This window comes from Urocitellus parryii, chromosome 4, assembly GCF_045843805.1.
Source record: "Urocitellus parryii isolate mUroPar1 chromosome 4, mUroPar1.hap1, whole genome shotgun sequence".
In the NCBI taxonomy this organism is placed as follows: Eukaryota; Metazoa; Chordata; class Mammalia; order Rodentia; family Sciuridae; genus Urocitellus; species Urocitellus parryii.
Genome location: NC_135534.1, coordinates 210,653,682 through 210,677,872, shown reverse-complemented (window position 1 = coordinate 210,677,872; position 24,191 = coordinate 210,653,682). Strand labels below are relative to the sequence as shown.

The 24,191-nt window shown below is 61.0% G+C and overlaps 4 protein-coding genes across 4 annotated transcripts; 1 reads left to right on the top strand and 3 right to left on the bottom strand.

Annotated features, from left to right (window-relative positions):
* Window positions 1-78: 78 nt before the first annotated feature.
* Window positions 79-4,123, top strand: Edf1 (endothelial differentiation related factor 1). Its single transcript, XM_026395471.1, has 5 exons — window positions 79-249; window positions 2,439-2,490; window positions 2,814-2,974; window positions 3,253-3,346; window positions 3,900-4,123. The coding sequence occupies exons 1-5, from the start codon at window positions 172-174 to the stop codon at window positions 3,959-3,961; spliced, it is 447 nt and encodes a 148-aa protein (XP_026251256.1). The 5' UTR covers window positions 79-171; the 3' UTR covers window positions 3,962-4,123.
* A 1,207-nt stretch (window positions 4,124-5,330) lies between these two features.
* On the bottom strand, window positions 5,331-12,541 carry Mamdc4 (MAM domain containing 4). Its single transcript, XM_026395613.1, has 28 exons — window positions 12,385-12,541; window positions 12,144-12,317; window positions 11,935-12,060; window positions 11,636-11,766; window positions 11,469-11,553; window positions 11,210-11,335; window positions 10,859-10,996; window positions 10,571-10,659; window positions 10,307-10,480; window positions 10,068-10,152; window positions 9,793-9,981; window positions 9,568-9,696; window positions 9,331-9,462; window positions 9,109-9,233; window positions 8,919-9,030; window positions 8,670-8,786; window positions 8,459-8,593; window positions 8,199-8,335; window positions 7,923-8,130; window positions 7,712-7,849; window positions 7,479-7,597; window positions 7,300-7,390; window positions 7,066-7,212; window positions 6,768-6,902; window positions 6,529-6,656; window positions 6,343-6,451; window positions 5,795-5,970; window positions 5,331-5,617 (listed from the first exon to the last, which is right to left on the bottom strand). The coding sequence occupies exons 1-28, from the start codon at window positions 12,539-12,541 to the stop codon at window positions 5,576-5,578; spliced, it is 3,654 nt and encodes a 1,217-aa protein (XP_026251398.1). The 3' UTR covers window positions 5,331-5,575.
* Window positions 12,542-14,842: 2,301 nt separating this feature from the next.
* Window positions 14,843-16,167, bottom strand: Phpt1 (phosphohistidine phosphatase 1). The gene is made up of 3 exons (XM_026395488.2): window positions 15,940-16,167; window positions 15,518-15,642; window positions 14,843-15,092 (listed from the first exon to the last, which is right to left on the bottom strand). Exons 1-3 carry the CDS (start codon window positions 16,097-16,099, stop codon window positions 15,000-15,002), a joined length of 378 nt encoding a protein of 125 aa, XP_026251273.1. The 5' UTR covers window positions 16,100-16,167; the 3' UTR covers window positions 14,843-14,999.
* Window positions 16,168-16,738: 571 nt separating this feature from the next.
* Ajm1 (apical junction component 1 homolog) lies at window positions 16,739-21,146 on the bottom strand. The gene has a single exon (XM_026395470.2). It carries the CDS (start codon window positions 21,143-21,145, stop codon window positions 18,224-18,226), a length of 2,922 nt encoding a protein of 973 aa, XP_026251255.1. The 5' UTR covers window position 21,146; the 3' UTR covers window positions 16,739-18,223.
* Window positions 21,147-24,191: the final 3,045 nt, after the last annotated feature.

Sequence of the window (24,191 nt, the reverse complement as noted above, 5' to 3'; positions counted from 1 at the left end):
TGATCTGTGGAAAGTGCCCGCCCCTCGGGCCTCGGGCCAATGGGATACGGGGGCGGGGTATCGGCGCAGGCGCCGGAAGCGGGGAGGCGCCGAGGGGACGTCGCGTCGCCGCGCCGGGTCTCGAGCAGCTGCCGGAGCCGCCCGACGGACCGCCGCCCCCGCCGCCGCGCCATGGCCGAGAGCGACTGGGACACCGTGACGGTGCTGCGCAAGAAGGGCCCCACGGCTGCGCAGGCCAAGTCCAAGCAGGTGCCTGGCCAGCCGGGGAGCGGCCGGGCCGGGCGGGGTGGTCCTTGGGCTGGGTCGGAGAATGGGGCAGTGGGCGGGGACGGGGGGGGGCTTGAAGACCGCAGGCGTGGGAATTTCGACGAGATGGGATGGATCCGCAACAGGAACCGTGGGTTGGGAGCCCTGGGGACCCTGGAGAGGAGTCGGGTGGGGGTAGGGGCTAGGGGCAGAGGGCAAGGAGACTTGGGCAAGGCTGGGGACAAGGGTCAGGGGTTGGAGAACGGAATAAGAACTCAGTGCTGAAATAAAAACTCAGCGCTGCGGCAGGGGACTACTGTGGAGTTGGGGCCCCGTCGGGTACAGTTGCGAGAACAGGGCAGAGAACCTGGGGTGGGGGTGTGGGGACCAGCGGTGGACTGAGGGGCAGGGCCACTGGGCCCCGGCAGGACAGGCTCCTCCCTGAGGGTTTTCTCCCTCCTGGCGCCTACAGGTTGTGTCAGTGGTTTGCTGCCCACAGAGCCCAGCTAGGTGCAACATGGGCCGTGGGAGGTGCTGTCTGGGTCGGGGCGGCCCGAGGCCCTGCTGGCAGGTGGACCCTGCCTTTCTGACCTGCAGAGGGAGGAGATCCTGTGTCCTGAGTGGTGCTGGAGGCAGGAGCCGCAGGAGGTTACTACTGTAGCACATCCCTCCAGTGGTCATTGGTGCATCCATGTCATCTGGAAAGGCTCTGGCTGGAGTCTTAGATACACAGTACAGGCCAGGCCTGGAAGGGCTGGGGTCCTGGAGTCAGGCATTCTCCACTAGTCTTGGGCTTATCAGTTGCACAGTCAAAACCAGATTTACTCTCTTTTCAAGGAAACTTAATATCCACAAGCTGGAGTCACATGAACTGTTTGAAAAGCATCTTTGAACATATTACACTTAGAATGGCTCACAAGTTACTTCTTTGAAGCATGAAGAGATGCCTTATGTTAATGCTCAGTGACCATGGACCCCACAGAATCACTGCTATTGGTCATGTTTCCAGGGAGACTGCAGGTTTCTGTGGGATGCGTCATCTGTCTCATTAGGAGTCAGACTCGGAGGAGGCAACACCAGGCCAGCAGGCATTCCTTTCTGCTTTGCAGAGTTGTTAGAGAAGTAACTCTATTTCAAATATGAATTTCTAAAAAGAATCCAATAGTCTCTTTTTTTAATACAAAAGAAGTGAACTGTTTCTTAGTAGCAGGTTATTGGGAGTTATCTATGTATTTGATTGAAAAGTGCTTGTATATAGTGGCCCCCTTTGTCTTCAGGGGACACATCCTTAGGCCCTAGTGGATGTCTGAAACTCTGGGGAATTCTGGACCCTGTGTGCTCTCTGTTTTCTATTCATACATATTTATGGCAGTTTAATGTAAGAATTAGGCACAGTAAGACCAATAGGGATGTCCATGTACTGTAGTAAAAGTTACTTGAATGTGAACGTGGCGTCTCCTGTGTTTACCTTGCTGTGCTGAAGTGAGACGAAGCAGTACCTACATGAGGAGAGGAAGTGAACCACAGAGACCTGTGCAGGGGCATTAGGGTACTGTGTGCGGGTTACATGAACACAGGTGCCACTGTGTCAATATCTTGGCAATTGATCTTATAACCGGGAAGGCTCTGAGTGAATAATGGGTGCCAGGCAGAAGGATTTGTGTCTCAGTAGGACAGAGTGCTGAGGACATGAAATTTCATCACACATTCAGAACATGCAGTTTAAATCTTATGTTTATTATTGGCATTTCCATGTAACATTTTGGACTGAGGTTGATCATGGGTGATTAAAACATGGGAAGCACCAGGCGCAGTGGCACACACCCGTAATCCCAGTGGCTCAAGAGGCTGAGACAGGAGGATCATGAGTTCAAAGCCAGCCTCAGCAAGGGTGAAGAGTGAAGCAACTCAGTGAGACCCTGTCTCTAAATAAAATATAAAAAAGGGCTGGGGATGTGGCTCAGTGGTTGAGTGCCCAAGTTCAATCCCTAGTACAGAAAAAATAGAACCAGACCATAGGCTGCAAAGCCGTGGCTGTGGGACCACTGTGACCAGCTTGCCCTGTGGGGCCCAGCATCACGTTAGCCCTTCAGAGCTGCTGGTGGAGTGCGGGTTGACTCACAGCAGCTGACACTGTGTGCCTGATACTTCTGAAGCTGGTTTTGATCAGAGACCGTTCTCTAACTTTCTAGGCCATCTTAGCAGCTCAGAGACGAGGAGAAGATGTGGAGACGTCCAAGAAATGTAGGTACCCGCGTCTCCACTTGCAAAATGCAAACGTGCTGCCAGGGTCATCTGCCATGCTGTGCAGTGGCTAGGCAGTGCTGAGGCCCTGTGTCAGGAGCACTGGAGAGCTGGGGGTGGTGTGAGGTCAGCCAGACCATTACCTTCCACCCACTTCTTAAGCTGTCAGTCAGCTCTGGTAGTATGTGTTCTTAGGCCTGTGAGTTTGGGGCCAGTGTCACCGTGGGCCTGGGAAGCCTGTTGGTCTGATCAACATTCTGAAATTGCTTTTTCCTTGTGTCAGTTGCAACTTTTTCCTCTGCTCTATTCATACTGAACCACAGGGGCTGCTGGCCAGAACAAGCAGCATTCGATCACCAAGAACACAGCCAAGCTGGACCGGGAGACAGAGGAGTTGCACCATGACAGGGTGACCCTGGAGGTGGGCAAAGTGATCCAGCGGGGCCGGCAGAGCAAGGGGCTGACACAGAAGGACCTGGCCACGGTGAGGCTCTGGCAGCTGTGGGCCTGGGGAGGCCCGGAACTGATGCTCAGCTGGGGTGGGGTGGGCTCACCACCTGGTGGTTCTCAGGCCTTCAGTCTGGGCTTGCACCCAAAGCTTCCAGGGCAGCCAGGTCAGAGCAGCTGCGGCTTGCTCTCCTGAGACTTGGCTGCTCAGGGTAAGGCCTGAGCCTCTGGGAGCTGGCTGCCCTGTGGGGGCTGACTTGGCTTCTGCAGCACACCCCACTGGGTTGGTGCATCTAAGGCACACCTTCTCTTCAGAAAATCAATGAAAAGCCGCAAGTCATCGCAGATTACGAGAGTGGACGAGCCATTCCAAATAACCAGGTTCTGGGGAAAATCGAGAGAGCCATTGGTGAGTGTCCTCTGGCTTAGTCCTGGCAGGGGCAGCACTCTCCTGGGAGGTGGTAGGATGGGAGCACCTGGGGCCCTGTTGTCTGAGGTCAGGCCACTAGGATTCTGCCTGTGCTGTTTGAAGCCCTAAGGAAATAGTGTCACAGGTTCTTGGCCCTATATCTCCCTCTGGCTGCCAGCCAGCATTCTCCCTGAGCTGAGTACAGAGGGACCATGGCCCTCTGGGATCTGCCCTCCAAGGTGTTAGCCACACACCACAGTCTGCTCCACAGTGCCCCTCTGCCGTAGCTGAACAAGGGGCTCTTCTGGGATAAGATGTTTGTCCCCATTTTTCTAAATTAGCAGTTCATGCTTTTAAATGTTAGATGCAAAAGTTAGTCATGCCTGTGTGCAAAGCCCTGCCAGGAATGAGGTAGCCCCTCCCCAGGCAGGCCCAGGAAAATGAGGAAGGGAGCTGGGGCCCAGGGCGGAATGGACGCCTGCTGCCAACCTGGGATTGACAGGCTGGCACTCTGGCGCTGCAGAGTGGTGAGCAGGGTCCTGGCTTGTTGCAGGCCTCAAGCTCCGGGGGAAGGACATCGGGAAGCCCATCGAGAAGGGCCCGCGGGCGAAATGAGCACAAAGCCTCGAAACAGTGCGTTCCGGCTGCTCTTCTGGCTGGTTCCCCTGACCACCAGCACTGACGTGGGTCTTCTCACATGACAAGCGGAACATGGGGTCAGGCCTGTGGGCCCTCAACCCATACCTGCTGTCAAACAAAGCAAAACCTTGCAGAGTGCTGGCTCCTCCTGGCTCTTTCCTCCCTGCCCTCATCCCTTGGACCCTGTGCAGAGCAGCGCCTTCCTGCCGTGGGCATGTGCTCAGAGCAGCTGCAGCATGGAGCTCTGGGGAGCCCTGGGGAGCCTTGGGGAGCCCTGGGGAATCCGGAGGATGGGCCGGGACACAGCCTCTGTGCTGCTTTCTCTGCTTTAGCTTTAAAGAGTCCATGGGCATGTGCCCTTCCTGTGGCCTTCAGCCTGCTCTTCTAACTGGGCTTCGGTGGGGGGGGATTGTGTCCCACAGGTGAGCTTCATGACAGACACCCCATTGGGACCCAAGGTTTAAAGATTTATTTCTCCCCTTTTTACCCATCTGCTCAGATATTGACTGGGCATCTATCAACCTCATGGCGCCTGCAGACAGGGCAACGCCTGGCTGTGCCCTGCTCGCGCCTCTGTTCGCTGAGCCCTGGGACAGGCAAGAGCCCATCTGGCTCCTTGGGGCATGTGGTGTCTGAAGTGGCAGGAAGGCAGTACCTGACAGCACAGTGTGGGTGTCACTGCCCTGTCTGAGGACACCCTGCAAGGCCCCAAGTCCTTGCAGCAGGGCCAAGCTGAGTGGAAGACCAGAGCTCCCAGAACCACCCTGGGGCAGAGGTGTCAACGTAGCTTCCTTAGGACCACAGTCAAGTCTTCACACGCTTGCATGCAGGGTCCCCTTCTCTAGTCCAAAGGCCAAAGGCAGCTTGCCTCGGCCCTGCTCCAGTACCATAGGAACCCTGGTGTCCTCAGCTTCACCCCTCAACCTGGGATTGCTCAGCCCTTTATCTTGGGGTGGGGGCTTGTATAGTAGGCTTGGGGGAGCTGTGGGGGGCTGTGGTTGCCAGGCGCCCACCAAGCCAGCTGCATGTCATCATGTCCGTGTGCTGTCACCCTCAAGTGTCCCTGCTGCAGGTGACTCGCATCCCCACAAGGCAGAGGCTGGAGAGCAGAGCAGGTGGGACCCTTGCAGACCCTTGGGGCCTTGGACCTGCTGGATCTGAACAGTGGCTTCAGGTCCTGAAGGCTGCCCTGTGTCTGTGGCCCTGCCTGCCTCATGTGAGGCACATGGGAGAGAGTGAGTCATCCTTGGTCCTGAGCTGTATGGTCCCAAGCATGTTTCTTGGGGTCTCTCTTTGGTCTGGTCTGGAATCCTGACGAGGGCTACTCACCCAGTGGCCAGAAATGCATGGATAACTGATCTCAGCTTGAAAACTTGGGCAGTCCTCAGGACTGAGCATTTATTCATGGAGCAAGCACCCTGTGCCATACAAGTGGGCAGTGACTGGACAGGGGAGGGCTGTGGAAGCTCTGTGTCCTCTGAGCCCCCCAATCCAACCTCAGGGGAGGTCAGGTATCTGGGGATGAAGGTGGATCCAGCCTGGGGCCAGATCCGAGGTACATTCAGGGGCCAGATCCTTGTCTGGGATGGTCTATGAGCTGCTGGTGGCAGGTGCTGGAAGGGTGACTCCATCCTGGAAAGGAGGGAGGAGCCTGGTGACAACCACTGAGAGGCAAGGGCAGCAGAGGGTGCTGCAGGGCTTGGATGGGTGGGGCTCTCCCTTGGGGCCCTGACCCACCACTGAGGCCCAATCTCTGCAGTCAGCAAGCCCAAAGGCAGGCCCCACCTGCCCACACCTGGGGGCTCCTACCGCATTGAAGAGGATGTTGTCAAAGCCAGGTGCTGCCACGTCCTTGTTACTCCTGAAGGGGCAGCCTCCCTTCTGCAGCCAGTGGCGTCCCCCAAGTCCCAGCAGCACCAGGAGTATGAGGAAGAGGAGGGCCCCTCCAACCAGGGCTGGCACCATCATGGATGCTGTCATGCCTCCTGTGGGCCAGAGGGCACAAGAGCCCTTCACACCAGTCACCCGCCATGCCTGGGGGTGAGGATTAATCCTGGGGCTATCTGGTTCCCCTAATCCTGCTGGCTCTGGGTTCACCCTCTTCAAATGAGAGAGTGTTGGTACTGTCTACACAGGCTACAGCAGCAGGCTGGGGGTCGTGGCCCTCAGCCGTCTGCACCTATGCCAGGGACTGGCCCTGCACTGGGCCCAGGGAGCACAGCCAGAGGCAAGCCTGGGGAGGGGCCCTGAGGGTTAGAGGGGTAGGTGGGGAGGACACAGGGCTGGCCTGGGATTCTCCTGGGCGGTGTGCAGGGTGCCTCCTTGGAACTGTCTCCAACCTGCAACCCAGTGCTTACCCTGACTGAGTGCAGGCTGCTGGCAATGCTGCCCGGCCAGGTACTCCACATCGTCTAGAGCAATGGGCCCCAAAGCTGGCTGACCACCCAGAGTGGCTTCAAACACGATCTGATGGGGAAGGAAAGGGGTGAGGAATTGGAGGGAGAGAAGAGGGAGGGCAGCTCAGCTGAGGTGCAGTGTCTCACCTGGAACTCCTCGGTGCTGGTCACCTCAACCTGGACTTCTAGCCACTGGTGCCGCAGGTGTCCACCTGTGCCCCACACAGCCAGCTGGCCCTGGGCACTGCTCAGGAGCACCCTCAGCTCTCCCTTGTCTGGAAGTGGGGGCTGGGGTGTCAGGTGCCTGGCTTCATGTGAAGTGGAGCCCCAGACCTCTCTGACCCCTCTCCCCACACCCAGGCATCCAAAGGCCCAGCCCAACTTACAGAAGTGCTCGGGAAATCCCATGTGGTACCAGAAGCGGAGGCAGGAAGCCGTGGTGGCTGGCAGAGGCTCACTGCGCAGCCAGGCCGCCTGACCCCCTGGCCCCAGCACACTAGTTTCGAAAAAGGCAAAGTGGCCTGGAAATAAAAGGCCAGGGTGCCAAGCTGTCCCCTTGACCCTACCTGTGGTCCTTGGCCTAAGGACCAAGAGCAGGCAATGCCATGTGGTGCCATGGCAGAGTGGCTGTGTAGCTGGGTAGTCACTGCCCCAGCTTGGTCCCCTGCTCTGGCCAGTACACACCTGCTTCTGTGCCTAGGGTGTGGTCCACAGTGGGCAGTGGGTAGCGGGAGGGGGTGTCTCCACCACTCCAGTCCCAGCTGTACCTGCCCAGGCCAGGCCAGGCCAGGCAGCTCCAGCCACACAGGCCAGATTCAAAGTCACAGGACCCTGCAAGAACCAGCTGGTGAGCAGAGCTGTCCCCATTGCCCATCCCAGGGCACTGGCCCCCGCCAGGGAGGGGCAGGAGGGCACCACCTGGCCGAGGACAGGGCCCATCCTGAAGGGAAAGGTCGTCCAGTGCGATGTAGGAGTGTTCCATGCCAGCAGCCAGGGCCTCAAACACCACCTGCAGGTCAGGCCAGGCACTCTGCAGTCTGACCACACAGCACTCAGGGGGAACCAGGATCCCTGCCCCCCAGGGCCCAGGCACTCACCCTCCAGGCCTGCCCAGCCTGCACATCCACGCTGCCCAGGCGCCAGGCAAGCCCACCGTGGCCATAAACACTGAACACCTGGCGTCTCTTGCCCTCCTCCATGTGGACTCGCAGAGTGCCTGCCAGGCCAGGGCCAGTGGGGGAAGACATCCACACAGTGCCCCATCCCTGCACAGGGCCTGTGGGACACCAGCCCAGCACTGACTCCCCAGGCCCTGCCCACAGCTCCTTACCTGGGTTGTGGAGGCTTAGGTGGTACCAAAAACTCAGGCAGGTGGGCTGAGCCAGAGGCTGGTGCTCCTCTGAGGTCAGGGAGGCCACGTGGCCCTGAGGCAGTGCGACTGGGCTTGTGTCCACCACCATGTAGTGCCCTGGGGAGTGGCCAGCATCAGTCTGCCTGCCCCTGGCTGATGTCCTCCACCCACCCCTTGCCAGGCTCAGTACCTTGGGCTGTCTCTGTGGTATGGTCTGTCTGGGGGCCCCAGGAGGCGTTGGCTTGGCGCTTCCACAGGCCCTGTCCTCCAGTTGAGAAGCCGCAGGCAGAGTCCTCAAAGGAGCAGTGCCTGGGGGCCCAGCAGGGCCCGGGCCGCACAGCCACATCGTCCAGCCCCATGGTGCCATGGTACCCATCCCGGAGGCCCTCAAACAGCAGCTGGGGGTAGAGGGCGTCAGCTGGCTGGGGCATGCCCCCTGCACCCCTCTGCCTGGCACTAGGCTTACCTGGTACTTGGTGCTAGGATCTAGCTGGTGATGGAGGGTGGCCCAAGCCTGGTGCCAGCGGTTGCCATGGGTGCCTGACCGCGACCATAGCAGTGTGTCCTCCTCCCCGTCCCTCCTCATGATTAGGCGCAAGGTCCCTGCAGGGTGGTGGGGTTTGTGGGGATCAGCCCCAACTGCTGATCCCTGAGGCCCCAGCAGGCACCAAACACCTCTTGGATTCCTGGGGCATCCATGGAGGCCCTGCCAGCTCCAAGGCTCACCAATTTGGGGTCCATACAGGTGATACCAGAAGCTGAGACACTCCTTGGGGGTTGCTGGGGTCTGGGGCCCTGTGAGCAAGTGGGCAGCACGGCCACTGGCAGGGGGTTTTGTGGGGTCCAGGAGCATGAAAAAACCTGCAGGAGAGGCACAGGCTGGGCTCAGAGATGCGCTCCCAGGGCTAAGGACCCCCCGGCCTGAAGGCCCTCTTACCTTGGCCAGTGGTGTGGTCATACCCAGGGCCATGGCTCTGTATCCGACGCCAGTGGGCATCTGTGAAGTGGCCCATGTGCCAGCCGCAGGTATTCCGCTCAAAGTTACAGGAAACCTCTGGGGGCAGGGTGGGGTCAGCACCCCATCCACCCACACATCCCTCCTGAGCCCTGGGTGGTAAAGGCTCTAGGGGTCCCTGGAGGTGCGTTGGGAGCCCCCTGGTGGAGGTGAGATGTGGACAGGAGAGACCTTGGTCTTTCTCAGTGGTGGCAGTGGGGCTGCAGTCCCTCATTGTCACGTTGTCCACCCCGGCCCCCTGCTGGCCAGGGATGTCCCAGTCCACTAGACTGACAAACTCCAGCTTCAACATGGTAGAAGAAAGGGACTTAGGTCAGGGCCAGGCCTGTGCCCATCCCACACTCTGGACTGCCCTTCTTACCCGGAATGGCCGGTGGCGTGCTCCAAGAAAGATCTTGTCCACCGTCCAGTCTCCTGTGCTGCTGCTTGGGGCCTGCCACACCAGCTCCCGGGAGCTGCCCTGCAACACCACCAGTGCCAGGAAGCCTGGAGGGAGGGGTCCCGGTGAGTGAGCCTTCCCCAGACCCCTCCCTCCATGTAGGGGTGTCTTGGGACTGGGCAGAGGACCTCGGGTGGGCTGTACCTTGGGGGTGACTGTGGAAGTAGTAAGCCATGTGGAGTTCACAGTTGGGGCCTGAGGGGCCCAGGGGGGATGTGAGGGCCCGGGCCTCAGGCCTCAGCTGCCCCCAGGCCTTCTGTAGAGACAGGAAGTGCCCTGGGCGGGGAAGCAAGGCACTCACAGTCCTGTTCCTTCCAGGCCACCACTCTGTTGCTCAAGGACCCCCAATTCAAAAGGACCCCTGGGGACTCTGGGCCTCACCAGCAGCAGCCCCACGAGCGTCCCTGCCAGGCCCCCTGCTTTCCTGGGCTGCAGCCCGCTGCCACTGCAGCTGCCCCACGCTGGCATCCTCCCAGCCCCCGGCCGTGGCAGCCTCAAAGTCCGTGGTGCCTGCAACAGCAGCAGTACTAAAGGGAGGGTCATGGCCACCGAGCCTCCCGCTGCCTCTGGACGCCTGCACTGGCAGGGTTCTGCAGGAGGCCTCACCACACTCCTGCTCATCCTCGCCCTCTGGGCATTGTTCCTGGAAGTCACACAGCTGCTCTGGGGGCACACACAGGTCCCCACAAGAGAGATATCCCAGCTCACAGACCTCCTGGGGATGGAAGCTGGACGGCTGGGGCTGGAGGGCCTGGACCCAAGGTCGCGTAGGCAGTGACTGTAGGTCAGACCTCCCTGTGGGGTAGAGCTGGGGTCAGGTGGAGGTTGGGGGCCACTGTGCTTCTCCTGGGCAGGCCAGGGGAGGGATTTGGGCAGGTCACCTGGAGCTGTTCTGCAGTGGTCCGACAGGATGAGGTCGTCCAGGCCCACCACGCCTCCTGGACCCGTTTCCCCAGCCAGGAGGATCTGAAGGCAGGGATGCTCAGGGACACACTGGGCCCCTCAGTGCTCCCTGGGGTCTGCTCGCGGACACCCACTCCAGATTCACATGCTACTTGTGCTTTGTAAATGGCTGGACCCCACTCCTTTTGACCCCCAGCCACCACCTGGCCAGTCTCACCTGGAAGGGATGGGCACTCCTGATGTCAACCCGGTCTCGTACCCACACTGCTCCCAGCTCCCCACAGTGCCTCCGCAGGAGGACAGGGTCCTGGGGGGCACTAGGCCCCTGCATCTGCAGGAGCAGCTGGAGGCAGCCGACCTCGGACCCATGCAAGTAGTAGTAGAAGATGAGCTGTAAGTGACCTCAGGCTGGTCAGGGCCTGCAGCACTCAGGCAGACAGGACAGGGGAGCCTGCATGTGTTCCCTTTCCCCAAGTCTCACCGAGCAGTTGTGGGAGCCTGAGGCTTGGAACTCAGGGCTGGAGAGGACAGCAGGGGTGCCAGACTTGGCCACAGAGACTAGGAACATGCCTAGGGGAGAGGGCAGGTGTGAACTGGCATTGCTGGGCAGTTGCAAGGCAGACAGAGCCATGGCTAGGATTCTTTACTTCTTCTTCTTCTTCTTTTTGTGGTGCTGGAGATTGAACCCAGGGCCTTGTGCACGCAAGGCAAGCACTCTATCAATTCAGCTATACCTCTAGCCCATGGCCAGGGTTCTCATGGACCTCACCCTGTGCACTGTTCCAGCTGTGATCTCGGTTTGGCCAGGCACGGTCCTCAGGGCCACCAGCACTGTGGTTCCGGGTCCAGCCTTCTGAGTGGTTCCATGAACCCAGGCCTGACTGAAAGTCAGTAGCCATGTGGTGGCCTTGGGCGGAAGCAGGGCTGTTATGGCCTCCTGCAGCCACAAGGCCAGCCCCAGAGTGGACACTGGCTATTCCACCTCCAGAATGACCATGCCAAGGTATTTCCTCCCAGACCAGCCCCCAGTGTCTTTCAAGGACCCTGGAGGTCAGGGTCCCTCCTCCCAGTCTCATCCTGCTGCCCAGCCCAGCCCAGTCCTGGGTGGCCCTGGCCTCACCGCAGGTAAGCAGGTCTTCGTCGGAGCCATCCCCACAGTTGTCCTCCCTGTCACACAGCTGGTGTGGCTCTATGCAGGCCTTGTTCTGGCACTGATGGTGCCCCAGGGGGCAGCTGGCCTGGGGGGCTGAGTGGGGGCAGGTTAACCTCTACTCTGGCCCCAAGACCTTGGAGTAAGTGGGCATGCTGGGGAAAGGACAAGGTGGCCTGAGCAGGGGAGCAGGTGGTGAGGGCCCCAGGGTGGAGACAGGGTGGCTCACCAGGCAGCCCACAGCCCCAGAACTCCACATCATCCACAGCCACAGCTCCCTTGTGCGTGGCATTTCGGGTAGCAGAAAAGGTCACCTGAAGAGAGCAGAGGTCCTTAGGGCCATTGGAGTCCAGGCCTTCCCCACTCCTCCCTGCCAGCCAGAGCACTCCAGCTCACTTGGAAGTCACCCTGGATACGGCCAGTGGTCACCACCAGCTCCTGCCAGCTGGGGCCCCAGGGTCCTGCACTCTTCCACAGTGTCAGCGTCTCTGTACCATGGGTCAGCTCCAGCCGCAGCTCAGCCACATCTGCAGCAATTGGGGAGGCCCTGGAGCAGTTGCAGCCCTACACTACCTCCCCTGAGCATGCCAGCTATGCCCTGGCCACCCTCCTCTGGGGTGGATACCCTCCTTTCTTCTTCCAGCCCCTCTCCAGAGCCACCTTACCCTAGATCTCTGGGGGTCTTGGGCACACACCTCCAGATGCTGCATGGTACCAGAGTCTCAGCTCACAGGTGGGGGCTGCCTCTTGCAGGACAGGGGAGCGCAGGGCTGCAGTGGATGCCTCCTTCCCACGGTGGGTTCCCACAGCCATGTACCAGCCTGGTCCAGGTGGTGAGGTCAGGAGATGGGCAGCAGGGCAAGAGGGGAGGGTGGGAGTGCACATGGACTTGTGGGGGCCTCACCCAGGTCAGTGCCAAGTGTGTGGTCGGAGTGAGGCCCGGGACCCTCCAGCATAGCCCCTGCTCGGTCTCGGAGCCAGCTGTAGCCCGAGGTGCTGATATCCTGCCAGCCACAGGTATCCTGCTCAAAGCCGCAGGTGAAGGGGGTGCCCGGGATGGGCAAGGCCCCATGGTGCCCTGGGAGAGTGGGTGGTCAGATGTCTGCCCCAGCACTGGCCTGCCCACCTTCCTGGCCCCAGCTCACCGCACTGGGCCTCGTCTGAGCAGTCCCTGCAGTCGCACACAAAGTTGCATGTGGCCTTGCTGGGGCTCCTGCAGTAGTCAAGTAGCCAGGCCCAGCCTGGGGACCATGCTGCTGGCAGAATGACAGCCACGTGGGTCTGGGCAGGGTAACTGGCCATCCCACTTTGCCCAGGACTGATTTTAGCACTGGAAGTTCCATGGACCTGAGCAGTGCAGGACACTGGGCACCCAAATTTGGGGCTCAGACTCACAGGATCAGGCAGGAAAGAACCTGGGACCCACAAAAAACTGTCAAACAGAGCACTTCCCCATGTTCCCAGCCCCGCTGGCCAAGCAGAGGCTGCAGAGCAGAGGTGGGTGTACACAGGAAATGGGGCCTTCAAAGAGGGATACCCCCTGGGCTGAGGTTGTGGCTCAGTGGCAGAGCACTTGCCTGGCATGTGTGAGGGACTGGGTTCAGTTCTTAGCACCTCAAATAAATGAGTAAAATAAAGGTCCATTGACAACTAAAATAAATTAAAAAAAAAAAAAAGAGGGACACCCTTGAGGAAGGTACAGGAGCCCACATCACTCGGGAGAGAACTAAAAGGGCTCCCAGGAGGATGTCCCCCAAGGAGACACAGCATTGGGTGACCCAGTGTCCCCCACAAGCCTTGCCATCCAAGGTGGCAGAGAGAGCTCGGAAGATGCACTGTGATTGCCCCAGGGCCTCTCCTTCGGGCAGAGAGGTTTGTTCCTTGGCAGGCTGCCGTCCTTCTCTAGGGACTCTGGTGTCAGCACTGGCATAGCACCTGTCCCCAGCACCCAGGCAGCAAGCTCAGTAAGACCAGCTGACTCACCCACAAGCAGGACCAGGGCAGACAGGAGGGGGCCCGGAGATCGCATGGCCAGGCTGGAGGGAGTGAGGCTGAGCCGCCTGGTGAGGACTCTGTCCAGTTATCAGTCTTTAGCGGCCCCACAGGCTGACTTGGCTCCAACCAAGGGGCCTAGTCCCTTTTGTGCCTCTGGCCCCTTGGGAGGGCCCCACTCAACAGTGATGGGCCAAGCATCTAGCTGTAAAAGTGTCCTCAGGAGGGCCCCTGGCCCCCGACCCAGGGTTGGATCTCACTTGCCTGGCTCTTTGTGACCAAAGGTCAGGCCATCCTGTGCACCTGCTCGGCCTTCCCTAGCAGAGGCTCTTTCTGGGGTGGGGTGGGGGATCCCACCAGCAGGGCTTTGTACAGCAGTGTTGGGGTGGCAGAAATCACTGTGGCTTCTCTCATAGGGCCTCTGGCCCCACCTTGGTACAGGTCAAGGTCAAGGGAGCCCACCCCAATAGCTGCATATAGGATTCCAGCATGTGTACCCCAGAATCTACCTTTGGGTTCTCCACCTTGGGGACAGTACAAGCCCAGTATGAGGGCATAATATTCTCCCTCCTGCCCCACATGTAGCTCAGGCTATGGATTCCCACCCCTTCATTTACTCATCCTTCAAAACTGCCCTGAGCCAGGTGCAGTGGTGCATGCCTGTAACCCTGCTGCTTGGGAGGCTGAGTCAGGAGGCTGGTCTGGGTAACATATGGAGGAGACCTATCTCAAAATAAAACAAAAAACAAAACCCTTCAGACTGTCCTGAGCAGCCATAGGCTGGGTGGTCTGTAATAGGCACAGGGCTCCTGGAAGCCCAGGAACTTCTGGTTCTCTAGGAAAAGACTCACAGTTGGGGCAGGAGGGACACCAGGACTGTGGAGGAGCATGGTTCTGCCTGACCTCCTGCTGTGTGACCTCAGGTTGCTGGTCTGTAGTGTCTGCGAAGGGCCTGCCTGGAGAGGTGGCCTGGAGGGTCTAGCTGTGGGACCTGCCAGCTTTAGCCCTGGCTTCCCCCAGCACCCACTGTCACTGCATACTATGTCCTACTGTGCCTGGGGGCCCCAGGGCGGGGCCAAGGTCCTGAGGGTGTGAGAGTGTCCAGGAGAGGGGGCTCTAAAAGCTGGAAGCCCTGGCCTTGTCAGAGTGAATGGGACCCAGTAGTGGTCCATGTGTGGTCACAGAACTCAACCCTGAAAGTAAAGGCTGTGGGTCACACCATCTGTGTCCTTGGCTGGCAGTTGCTCTGGCCACACGAGAAGTCTCCAAGGTGGTCCTAAGGGCCTGTGATAGCCAATGTTAGCTGGCCAGGACAGTGGCCACTGGAGCTCCCCTGCCGGGAACCTTGGGCTAAGCTCTGGGAAGGGGCACCTGTGTATCTCAGGCCTCGCCTGGCCACAGGGGACCAGGTACTGACTCCTTGTGCAAGGCCTTGTGGGGCCTCTTCCCGGGTGTCCTTGGGGATAGCAGTTGCAAAGGAGCAATCAGACCATAAATGGGAGTATCCTAGGGCTCCTTATCAGACCCAAGGGGCTAAGTGTGCACTGCCACACCCTCGGGCCTCCAGAGGCTGAGTAGAGGGGTCCCCAGGAAGCCAAGACACAGGAACCGCAAGGCATACCAAGCTTTTAATTTCCACAAGCCAGGCTGGTCTGGCCTCTGAGGCCCAAAGGGCTGACACATTGCCAAGAAATGCAAAAGAAAAGGGCTGGGCCAGCCTCTCAGGAGGGATTCCAGCAAGGACAGAGTCCTCAGTGGGGGCTGGGCCTCAGTAGCCATCATCAGCCCAGGTGACCTCATAGTCAGGATACTTGGCCTTGATCTTCTCAGTTGAGACGGAGTGCTGGGCACGACCATAGCCCTGGAAAGGTGACAGTTACTAGCTCCACCTGGCCCTTGGCTCTGAGAGTCCAGCCAGGCCAAGAGTGGGCTTAGAAGGGGTACCAAACCCACCACCAGACAGTCCAGGGCACATACAGGTGGGGGCACAGAGGGCTCCAGAAGTGAGCTTGTGGGCTCTGAGTTGCACCCTAGCAATGACTGCCCCCAAGAGCCCCCTAGGTCAGGGAGAGACCCACCCAGCCTCCTGTTCCAAGGCAACTGGCCTCCCACCCCTAGTGCCACTTGTCAAATGTAGGGGAAGCCTTAGGCCCTTGAGAGAGAGAGGGTTCTGAACCCACTGGGAGAATCCAGGTCTCCTGTGAGGCAAGTCAGGCCGTTCTGTGTGGGGTCAAATGGTCCAGGGTGGGCTTTGTAACCAGGACAGGGACCTCAAACAGGGCTCACCATGGAGTAGCCATAGACGTGAATCTTCTTGTCCTGGCTCTGGTGGGAGATGCGCCCACCCCCCAGGCACTCGCAGTCATAGCCCTTCTTTTGCAGTTCGCCAGACACTTTGTCGTAGATGTCGGCTGGGATGTGCAGAACAGCTTCAAGAAGTGCTCAGGGTGCCCTTCGAGGCCACCTCTGAGCAGCCCCTTCCCCAGTGGAAAGGAAGCCCCTCCCGGCTGGCACAGGGATGAAGGCTTCGATGGGATGCTCCAGGGCGAGCACCGGGGCTAGGGAGGAGTCGGGCCGTGGCACCCCTTCCTGCGCAGGACCCAGACTTCTCTAGGTGCTGGTGCAGGACGAAGCCCACCAGGACCCACAGCTTCTCCGGCTCCGCCCACAGCCTCCCGGCCCCGCCCACAGGCGCGCCCCGCCCTCACCGTGGTACTCCGCCCACTTGTAGCCACGCACGATCTCCTTGCACTCCCCGGCCGGAGCCCCGGAGGGCTGCGTTGAGTGCACTCGGACCAGCACGTATTTGAAGACGCCGTCCGGATCGATGTCCACTTCAGGAATCTGGGCGAGATCCGCCGCCGCCATGTTCTCCGGAGTGCCTGTCCCCGGTGCCGCGGTCCCTTCTCCCACCCAACCCCGGGCTGTGCCGAGTGTCGGAGGCGGGCTCTATGACAGCTATGGCCAATCCCGTGGGTAGATGCTGCCTGAGGCCCGGAGCCTCAGCCAGTCGTGCCCCGGACCTGGGGCACGGACTGACCAATCGCGGTGCAGTTCCTTGCAGCCTGTGCCCACGCTGCCGCATTTAAAGGGAAAGTGGACTAGGGAAACGAGAAGTGATTACGGGCAGCCGACGGAAAAATTCCTTTTCACTGGGGTTGGGGGAAGGCACTTTGGAGGGGGACTGTTAAGCAGGCGTAGGACAGGAGGCCCCAGGGATGCGCCCAGGAAACCCCCCAGTCCCCAGTGCCACGCTTCCCAGCACACACCGACGCCCGAGGGTCGCACCCCACCGGCCGAGGAACTCCCTCCCAGAGCGCCCCCCCCCCCCGCGACCAGTGACCTCCCTCCCCAGACACCCACGAAGAGACAGCAAGCCAGCAAGCAGCAGCTACATTCAAGTTCTATTTTACTTGGTTTGAAAGCGCTCGCCCTCTAGAAACGATTCCCGTCCAGGGGCGTTCCTGTGGGCCCTCAGGCGCGGGGCCCAATGCGGAGGTCCCGTGGCGGGGCGCAGCAGCGATTGCAGCAAGCGGGGCACCGTGCCGGTGCAGATCGCAGGCCCGGGCGGGGGCTCAGGAGTGTCGGGGTGGAGACACCGTCAGGGGTGAGAGCAGGGCGCGGAGGCAGGGCTCACAATTTATCGCGCTTAATGCCCCCTCCTCTGGCTCCGAAGGGATTAGAGGATCCACGAGGGCCCTTGCACAGCGCCTGGCCTATCTCCTTTCTCAGTTACACTGTCCTCTTTGGAGCCCCGGTGCGGAGCAGGATGCCCAAGGGAAGAGTGGTGGGGAGAGGGCACAGCTGAGGGCCGTCTGGGTGTGCATACCAAGGCATACCAAGCTCGTGAGTAGCAGAGTGAGAGCACTGGGACCTGTGTGCAATCGTGCAATGGAGGGACCTGACCTCGGGCTTGTTACATAGCTCTTCAGTTGAAACTCCATTGGCTGCTAACTCACTCCTCTTTCTCTACCCAGCAACTATCTGAGGATCCCCCTGAACCTTCCAGGTCCTTCCTTTGGCAGCAGGTAGATGCAGCTTCCTGGAAGGCCTCTGTGCTGTCCTCCCAGCTGGTCCATCCTATGTACATGCTTCTGACCTCCTGCCAAATTAGGGCCTGCCTTTGCATGCCCACCACCATGTTCTACTCTGGCACCTGTCTAGGGCCATCTTGTTGGGTATGGGCAGACCCCAGACCCTTGCCTGGCATGTGCCCACACCCGGATGCTCTGCTTTTCCTGCCCAAAATCCCCTCTGGCTGGTGGGCTTGCCCTTGGCTTGAAGACCTCTGAGTATCCAACCTCTCCTGCAAGACTTAGACCAAGGTGGTCAGAGGTGAGAGGCTGCAGGATGAGCAACACCTCAGAGTCTGGCTCGGCACTCACACATAGCTTTCTCACTTGGGGCATGGATGCACGAAGGCTAATCAGGGTGTTCTCCAGGAAGAAAGGTCTCTGAGGGAGTCACACCCCAGAGACAGGAGGTGAGCTTAAAGTGCCTATACTAGACTTTGGTCAACACAGGCTCCTGGATGAGCAGGGAGGGAGAGCAGAGGCTTCATCAGAGCCCCAGAGCAGATATGGATCCATTTGCATGAGTAGGGTCTGTGCAGTAGTGACCCTCAGCAAAAAGGCAGAGCCTGGAGGTCCTCAGGCCCACCCCACCTCCCAGCGGGGAGCACCTAGGGCGAGGACCGGTCTCTGTGGGCCTGGAGAGGCTGACTCTGGAAGGTGGGAACTGGGCAGCCCGGTGAGTTGTTGTGGGGAGGAAAGAGTTGGGAGGGCACAGTGGGGTGTGGGAAAATGGGGGGAGCTGGGAGCGGGGGAATTTGTCCGGGCAGGGCTCAAGAGAAGCAGCATGAGGGGCTGGTGTGGGCCTGGATGGATTCAGTGAGTTGGGCGGGGCTCGGGGGCGGCCCTGAGTGGACCGGGCGGGGCCTGAGTGGGCTAGGCAAGGATTCTGATCAGGGCCTGAGTCTGGTGTCCTCAAGCCTCACATGATATCGTCCAGCAGATTGGCGCTGGCCACCCAGTCCAGCGCGCGTGGCTCAGAAGCAGCCATGATCATGCACATGAAGGGGCGGCCGGTGCGCCGGTCTGTGGGGTAGATGGTGGTGGGCGTGAAGCGTCGGTTGGCCTCCACGAACTCACAGAGCTGCTCATAAACGCGCGGGAACTCGTGGCGCAGGAAAACACCTCGCAGCCGCAGCTCCCTTTGGATGTGGATGAAGGCCACCTCTCTAGCCCGCCGGCCCGCCTCTCCCTCTTGGTCCAGGCCCGCCGTGCCTGGTGGCGGGGTCAAAATCAATGTTTCCATGTCAGGCTCACTGCCCCGCACGGGGGGCGGCCGCGCGGGACTGCCTGCAGCCAGTGCCACCTTGGCGAACTTGCGCACAGTGGGCCCAGTGCTGCGAGGCGCGGGCGCCGGCCGAGCGGGCGCCCCGGAGGGCGCCGTGCCCGGACCTACCGCCACCGACACACTGAGTAGGAAGCACTCGGCCGGCTCATAGAGCCGCCCTGCGGCCGCCAGCTCTCGCGCATAGCTGCCCAGGGGCGCTGCGTGTGTAGCCAGCTCACGCAGGGACAGGTAAGTGGGCGACAACAGCAGCCCTTCGAGACCGAAGCGCAGGAAGTTGTCGGCCGAGCCAGGACTTGGGAAGCCCAGGAAGAGCACGCCGCGGCCGCGGGACAGGAAGCCGACACGAGCGATGCGCGAGAAAGCGCGATGCACGGGGCCGCTGTCACGGCAGAACTGAAGCACGTGGCGGCACACGCTGCCTACGCGGCCGTACAGGCAGCGCGCCTTGTGTGCGTCCCAGTCCTCGCGGCGGCACAGGCGTGAACAGTAGTAAGTGTAGCAGCTGTGGCAGGACTTGAAGTAGAGGCAGGCGTTGAACATGGTTTCCGTGCGCCGGCAGCGCGCATTGGAGCAGGTCATCAGATCGTCCTCGTCCGCACTGGGTTCTGGAGACCCGTTGGCTGCCTCGCCCGGGCCTGCAGGCTCCTCGACGCTGCCAGCAGAGGCAGGGGGCGAACGCGGAGGTGCCAGCGCCGGGGCTCCAGGGCCCGCGGGCCGTGAGTCCAGCGCGCTGCGGCGCAGCTGGCGGCCCAGCCCCTCTGCCGCCGGCTCTGGGGCTTGGCCTGCCGGTGGTCTGGAGTCGATGACCAGATCGGTAATGAGCTCGTCTAGTTGCTCTAGGCTGCGCTGGCGGCCAGAGGTGGGGCCCATGGGAGCCACCGACGCGGGCAGACGCGGCCGGCCTCCCGGCAGTTCCCAGCCCCTGACAGTCGGGCGTTCGGCGGCGCGCAGGTCGTTGTCGGTGATGGTAATCTCTGGAGTGACATACCAGTTACGGCTCAGGCCTTCCCCCGCACGGCCCTTTTCGGACAGCGAGGTCTCAGACAGCGAGAGCGCCGCGTAGCGTCTGGGTGAGGTGGACAAGTTCACTATTACTGGCGCGCGCCGGCCTTCGGGGGATGCGCCCCGCGGCTCCCGAACCTCCCGCCCTAGCAGGTTCTCATAGCTGCGGCCCCGGCCTAGGGGGTCCTCCCGGCGGGGCCCTGGCGCCAGGATGTTGTCCCATGAGCGTGAGTAGTGGCGGCTGTCTGTGGCCAGCCGGGGCGGGCTGGTGGCGGTGCCGCCATGCCACGAGGCCAGCAGCGGGCCGGGGACCGAGGGAGGCACTACCTGCAAGGTGCGGTAAGGCCGGGGTCCCCAGTCGGCCCAGGCTGAGCTGTTGCGTGAGTGCGGGTAAGTCCGAGCTAGGGCGTCACGCTCGCGGTACCTCCCGAAGTCCTCTGTGTAGAAGGTGTGGGCCCGAGGATCCTCAGGAACGTAGCGGGGACCAAAGGGCAGTCCATAGGCCCTGGGGACCTCCCCGTAGTAGGAGCGGGAGGGCGGTTCCTGGATCGGGAAAGTGCGCACTTCCCCTCCATAGTAGCCGCCCCCACGCCTCGGACTGGGACCCCGGGTCTCTTCGGATGGGTAGGGCCTAGGGCAGTAGCCATCGAAGGGAGGACCAGGGCTGGCCGGAAATCCTCCTGCATAGCCCTCGGGCTCCTCGGTGTAGAAGAATTGTGTAGGGCCTGGAGGTGTGCTGAAGGGCTGACTGCGGCGCTCAGAGTAGTCCCGAGGTCCAGGCAGGGGCCCGTCGCAGTACAGCGCCCGGGGGTCCGCACAGTACAAGTCACTGGGGGTGGGGGTACGCGAGAGCGCCACGTGGCGGGGACCAGGCACCGTAAGGCCGTGGAACTGCGGGGCTGCACGGGCCCAGGACGTGTTGTCTACGGGCCCACAGGGCCGCGAACCCCGGGCGGCGTGCTGCAGCACAGCGTCATCTGGCTTGATGTCCAGTCGGCATCGGACATGGGGGGCGGGCCCCGTGGGGGGCTCTGGTGGCGCACAGCGGCCAGGGGCGGCACACAGGGGCGTGATGCGGCCAGGGCCGCTCCGTTGTGGCTGCAGCTTAATAGGGTGCAGTTCGTTGGCGAGAGCGCGCAGCGCGGGGTACGCAGGCTCCCGGCGAGGCGACCCCTCTACCCGCATCGCACGCTGAGTCTCCCGGCCTCGGCGCTGCAGCACCGGCGGCGAGGTGGGCGCCGGTGCCAGGCCCGGGGGCGCTCGGGGCGCGCTCTTGGAGCGGGCGCGGCGCCGAGGTTCGCCTTCTCGGGGCCGCGCGCGCGGAGCAGCGGGCTCCGGGAGTGGAGGCTCTGGGTGGGCCTCCATGGCCGGCCCGTCCAGTGCCTCCAGGAAATCGAAGCTGCGGCAGTGGCGCTTGTTGAAAGGCGCGGGCGCAGCAGGCCGGGCCACGGATTGCTCACATGGCTGGCGCCTGGACGCTGGCCCCGGGGCCGCCACCTTGATGTCCTGGTACACGGTCGACACCAGCAGGTCCGGTGGGTCCGTGCGGGTCATCTTAAAAGACGTCCCCAGGCTGGCGGCTCCAGCTCACGCGGCCTTTTGGGGCTTTTGCCCTGGGGGGAGACGCGGGTCAGGGCAGCCCCCTCTGCAGCCCAGGCCCCTTACCCTCCCACCACCCTGGCCCGGCTTACCTGGGGCGCAGGGAGTGAAGCAACCCTGGCTGCAGGCCTTTGCCAAGGCCGCAGGTGCTTGCTCCATGCCGGCCTTAGAGGTACCCATGCTGACCTTAGAGATTCCTGCAGATGGGGGTGGGCCAGGTCAGCCTGAAGGGCTTAGCCTGCAGTGGTCCACGCCTTCTTGTCCCTAGGCAGAATTCCTCTCCTTGCTAGTGACCCCTGGGCAGGTTTGGATAGACAGAACCCCCTTTCTTGGCAGAGCAGGCAGGTGGGTAGGAGAGGAAAGTGGGGAAATGGTCCTAGGACTACTGCCCTCTGGTGTCCACAGCTGGAATGATGGGGCTCATTTTAGCTTTACTGGAATTGATTTACAGGTATAGATTCGTGTAGAATGCCCAATGCAGAGCGACCCTTTTAATTGTGCAAAGTGAGAGGGCAAGTCCCAGGACCCTAGCCTTAGCCAGTCCTACAGAAAGTCTCAGACATCCCCACTAGCCTGCTGACCAGGCTGAGCACAGTACCCCTCCCTCAGGGTTTCAAGGGCTGGGGACACTTGACTGCATCCAAAGCATCCAAAGCAAAAATGTCCTCAACGCCGAGTGGCCCAGGCCATAAAAAAGTCCTCAGAGAGCATGCCTGGGCCTCCTTTGACCCCAGCTGTCTTGGGGTGGCTGAAATCCACCAAGCTTGATGGGGCAGGCAAGGAAGGCTGAAGATCGCCCCCACCAGCTTTGCATAAGTGCACATGGACACCGCCCGGTGTATACATGGCAGCCTCAAAGTCAGGCTCAGGCCATGGAACCATGTACTTATGGCGTCCATCTTCCTCAGCTGAGAATTAGCTCACTCGGCCAGGAGGCTGCCAGCTGCGGGGGTGGGGTGGGGGGTGGGGTGGGAGGCAGGGTGGAGGGCGGGGAAAGCTCCCCGACTGCCTCCCAGGAGAGGGCCCTACCCCCTCCTCCTTCCACTCCTGAAGGCTCCATGGAAACCTGTGGTTCTTCAGCCCCTGAGCTGCAGGCTTGGCTGGGTCCAGGCTCCGGTTCAGATATGGGCCACCAGAGCCTCCAGGTCCCCAGGGCCAGAGGCTGGCTGGGGAGATGCTCAGAAAGAGGTGACAGCCCTCCTCCTCCTACTCAGCACCCACTTGGGGGGCATCTGCCCCAGGATAAACTGGGGGAATTAATGAGGGGCTAGCCATGCCCTCACCTGGCAGGACTGTAGGTGGACAGGCTGTGAAGGGTCAACTGTGTCCCAGCTGGGCATCAGCTTTCTGCTCACAGGGCTGCTTTTGGGTCAGGGCCACTAAGTCCAGTCTATGTCCCCATCCCAGGCTAATACCCACACCGGTCAGACCCCTCTTTCATCCTAAGCTCAAGGCCAGGCTGGAATCTAGGCTGGATGACAGGGTGTGAGGCTCCGCCCCAGGGAGGTGACAGCCAGCGCTGCCAGCTGCGGCTGTCAGGACCTGGACTCTGACACCCCCTCCCTGTGGGGATCGGGTGGTGTTGGGCAACTCCAGGACCCTGGGTCTTCTGGAGCCCATACGGATGGCCAAGCAGCCTTCCTTACCTCCCAGCCCTGCCCTGGCCTGTCCTGGAACAGCCATCACAGGAACTAGCCTGTGCTGCTTGGGGGCGGGGATGTCCCATCCTCTCAGATAGCTTCTGCTTGACAATAGCATGCTAGGCAGTTCACCCTGGCCTCTTACCTGGACGTTGCCCGAATCCTGGGTGGGCTGCACCAGCTCCAGCCGGGTCCTCTGTATCCCCCCGCACTGCTGCGCCCGGGCACCGGCAGAAGCTTCCAGGCAGCAGCGCTGATCCTGGCCTGGCTGCTCAGTACTGCCCCCAATGGCAGCCAAGGGGGCAGCACTTAAAGGGGCCGCACCCGGTGGGGGCTGCGCAGCACGGCTAAGGCCCCAACTGGTTTGCTCTTGCTCTGCTTTGGAGCTTTGCTGAGCACAAGGTTTTCAACATTCCCAAAATACAGATCTCAGGGTCCTGAACCAGGTCCAAGAAGAAGCCTGATGGTCTCACCAGCACCACCTCCAGGGCACCTGCACAAGCAGCAGGCAGCTTGGCAGGGCCTTAGGTCAGGGACCTGGAGGAGCCCCAAGCCCTGGCCTCACTGCAGACTGGTCAGGGGCTCCCAGAATGCATGTCTCCGGTTGGGCCCAGGCAGGAGCAGATGGGTAACTCCCTGCCCTGTCAGTCTTCCCAGGTACTGTCTATTTTGGAGCTTGAGGTGCCAAAATCTCAGCAAGTACCTGGAGCCAGATGGCTCACTCAGTCCAGAGTGGGCCCTTGGCTGTTTGTGTCCAGGCCAGTGGGCTGCGATTGCCCACTGCCCACCAGGAGGGTCTGCATGTGGCTCATTCTTCAGCCACATGGCTCTGTCCTCACTCCAACTCTTGCCAGCCCTGTGACCCAAGTACCAAGCCCTGGGCTATTCCAGCTGAGTGGGGAGGGGAAGGATGCCTCTGCTGTCTGAAAGGGGGAGGTACTTCCCCTGTCCTGTCCTGCTGGGTAGGGCCCCCACTAGTGTCCTACTGGGGCCACCACAGTGCTGCTCTGTGTGGTCCTGGGCAAATTCATTTGCCATGAACCTGCCCTCACAAGCTGTGGGTCACAAGGCCAGGCTCTAAGGTCAGCTGATTCCTGGCACAGACCTGCTCAGTGGAGAACTGTGCCTCCAGGACATACTGCACCCTGGCAGGGGTCTAAGGGGAGAGTTTGGGCATTTGAGACAGGCTGGCCTGGCCTACTGCATGGGCAGGAGATGCTGCGCTGTGCCCCATCCCTAACATCACCAGCTTGCAGCTCTGCTTGCTGGCCCCTGGAGGACTCCATGGCAACATCCTGTGGTGGGCGGGGGCTGGATGCTGCTGATTGCTGGTGAGGGTGGGGCTCTAAAGGCTGCAGGCA

Bases quoted from the DNA above. Each gene is read 5' to 3' on its own strand.
- Ajm1 (XM_026395470.2), bottom strand. From the start codon at position 21,145: ATGACCCGCACGGACCCACCGGACCTGCTGGTGTCGACCGTGTACCAG.
- Mamdc4 (XM_026395613.1), bottom strand. From the start codon at position 12,541: ATGGCCAGTTACCCTGCCCAGACCCACGTGGCTGTCATTCTGCCAGCA. The intron at 9,031-9,108 runs GTAAGAAGGGCA...ACCATGTTGAAG, and splicing joins CACGCCACCGGCCATTCCGG to CTGGAGTTTGTCAGTCTAGT. The intron at 6,452-6,528 runs GTGAGACACTGC...CTTCCCCATCAG, and splicing joins CCAGCACCGAGGAGTTCCAG to ATCGTGTTTGAAGCCACTCT.
- Edf1 (XM_026395471.1), top strand. From the start codon at position 172: ATGGCCGAGAGCGACTGGGACACCGTGACGGTGCTGCGCAAGAAGGGC. The intron at 2,491-2,813 runs GTAGGTACCCGC...ACTGAACCACAG, and splicing joins TGTGGAGACGTCCAAGAAAT to GGGCTGCTGGCCAGAACAAG. The intron at 2,975-3,252 runs GTGAGGCTCTGG...CCTTCTCTTCAG, and splicing joins CACAGAAGGACCTGGCCACG to AAAATCAATGAAAAGCCGCA.
- Phpt1 (XM_026395488.2), bottom strand. From the start codon at position 16,099: ATGGCGGCGGCGGATCTCGCCCAGATTCCTGAAGTGGACATCGATCCG. The intron at 15,643-15,939 runs GTGAGGGCGGGG...TGCACATCCCAG, and splicing joins CAAGTGGGCGGAGTACCACG to CCGACATCTACGACAAAGTG. The intron at 15,093-15,517 runs GTGAGCCCTGTT...TCACCTTTCCAG, and splicing joins ACGTCTATGGCTACTCCATG to GGCTATGGTCGTGCCCAGCA.